The 1939-nt window shown below is 42.8% G+C and overlaps 1 protein-coding gene across 1 annotated transcript in view; it reads right to left on the bottom strand.

The window, feature by feature from the left end:
• The window catches only part of TANGO6 (transport and golgi organization 6 homolog), a gene marked incomplete at its 3' end in the record, with an annotated part of 158372 nt that overhangs the window by 39931 nt on the left and 116502 nt on the right, over positions 1-1939 (bottom strand). Inside the window, exon 15 of the mRNA XM_023518916.1 lies at positions 1003-1143. Coding sequence (XP_023374684.1) covers positions 1003-1143 — 141 coding nt within the window. The remainder of the gene's footprint in view (positions 1-1002; positions 1144-1939) is intronic.

Below are 1939 nucleotides of genomic sequence, written 5' to 3' on the forward strand. Positions count from 1 at the left end.
AAAAAAATAGCTGGACATTATGGTGGATGCCTGTAGTCCCAGCTACTTGGGAGGCTGAGGCAAGGGGATCACTAGAATCCAAGACTTTGAGATTGCTGTGAGTGATAACGCTATGGTACTCTACCAAGTGTGTCAAAATGAGACTCTGTCTCCAAAAAAAAAAAAAGCAGTTCAGGATTTGAACTCAGGTAATAAAAGTCTAGAGAAGTGTTTTTCAACCTTTTTATCTCATGGGACATTAGAACCTATAGTTAAACTTACACAGCACACTTAAATTATGTTGATCAAAAAAAAAAAAGTAAAAAAAGGAATATACTTACTATGCTTTGAACTTCTTTCAAAAATAATTTAATTAATGATCTTTAAACATCTTGTGGCACAACTAAGATCCTCTCACAGCACACCAGTTGAAAATCCTTGGTCTAGAGCCTATCTCTTAACTGCTCTCAGTTTATACAGCTGAGAGCAACTTCCTTCAAGTTGATGGTTCACTTCCTAACACTACTACTTACCAACTGAATGAGTCTTGGGCAAACTGCTGAGCCACAGTTTCCTTATCTATAAAGTAGGTCTAACAATGGCTTCTTTACAGGATTTGCTGCACAGGTTGGATGAGATTACATATGTTAACAATTCAGCACACAGTAGACATTCAACAGGAGTGAGTGCACTTCCTTCTCTGCTTGACTTTCCTTTTCTTTTCATGCTTCCTGCTGCTCAAAAGTGTGAAACTTCTCATTCCAGCTCCACTGAAAATCAAGGCCCAACATAGCCCTAAGGGAAGGAGACTAAGCACTTGTAGAAAAATGGATACTGTTGCTGCTAATCTCTTAATGGGTATCTGGATATTTGCTAAATTTCTTACCAGGGACTAGTTCATCTCAGCCCCTAAACTGCTATCATTATGCTAGAGTAACAAACCTCCAGATACACATATTTCAGTTTCAAAGTCACACACTGCTCTTCCACCCTGATCCAGATGGATGGAACAAGAAAACTCACCTAATGCCCTGACAATGCGCATCAGGACTTCCCCAACTTTCATTCTGGTCTCGGGCGTGTGCTTGTCTTTGCCACTGTCATATTGAGCCAACAGTTCTGGCAAGATTTTCTCCGGGTACACATCTGAGAGCAGGGCAACCCCTGGGTTGAAAACAAAAAGAAAGGATTCATTACTGATTAGGGCTGAAAGGCAAATAAACCCAGACATCCTGTGGTGGGGTGAACACAGAGACATTTAGACCTACCTCTGTAACTCTACCAGCAAGGGCTGCCCTTTACTTGGAGAGACAATATGCTGAATGGAAAGAAGAGCAGGAAAAGACTGTGTGGAAGGCCTTTAAGGGACCCTCCAGATTCTGGGACTCTCAGTTTGTCCCTGTCAGCAGGGACAATACTGCTGAAGCAAAGCAGTGCCTACGGCCTTTGCAGTAGTTCTCCGCGCCAGCATAATTTTAATTTTTCTCCATAAAACTGCCTACGATGAGAGCCATTTCTACAGGAAACATTTTCAGAGCATTCTGGGCATGATCAATACTAGACCTAAGTTTATGGCTGAGTTCCCTGATGGACAGAACTAGGAAGGACCCTGACCTTGAGTCCCTTTCTTAGGACCTGCTGATCCCCTGTCCGTCCGTCTGTGCCAGCACCTTCTACATGTGTAACCTGTTACACCTTGTCATGATCTGAGCCAAGCCCTGTTTGAGGAAGCTTTAGATATGACCCAAGACAGAACCAGAACAAAGCCCTTGGTCTCAACACTGCAGAAATATAAATTTTATTATTCAAGGGAGAAAAAAAGGTTGCATACTTTATTTTTTTATTTTTTTGAGACAGAGCCTCCAGCTGTCCCCCTGGGTAGAGTGCCTTGGCTTCACTGCTCACAGCAACCTCTAACTCCTGGGCTCAAGCGAGTCTCCTGCCTCAGCCTCCCAAGTAG

This window comes from Otolemur garnettii, unplaced genomic scaffold, assembly GCF_000181295.1.
Source record: "Otolemur garnettii isolate 467f Iridium unplaced genomic scaffold, OtoGar3 scaffold00151, whole genome shotgun sequence".
In the NCBI taxonomy this organism is placed as follows: domain Eukaryota; kingdom Metazoa; phylum Chordata; class Mammalia; order Primates; family Galagidae; genus Otolemur; species Otolemur garnettii.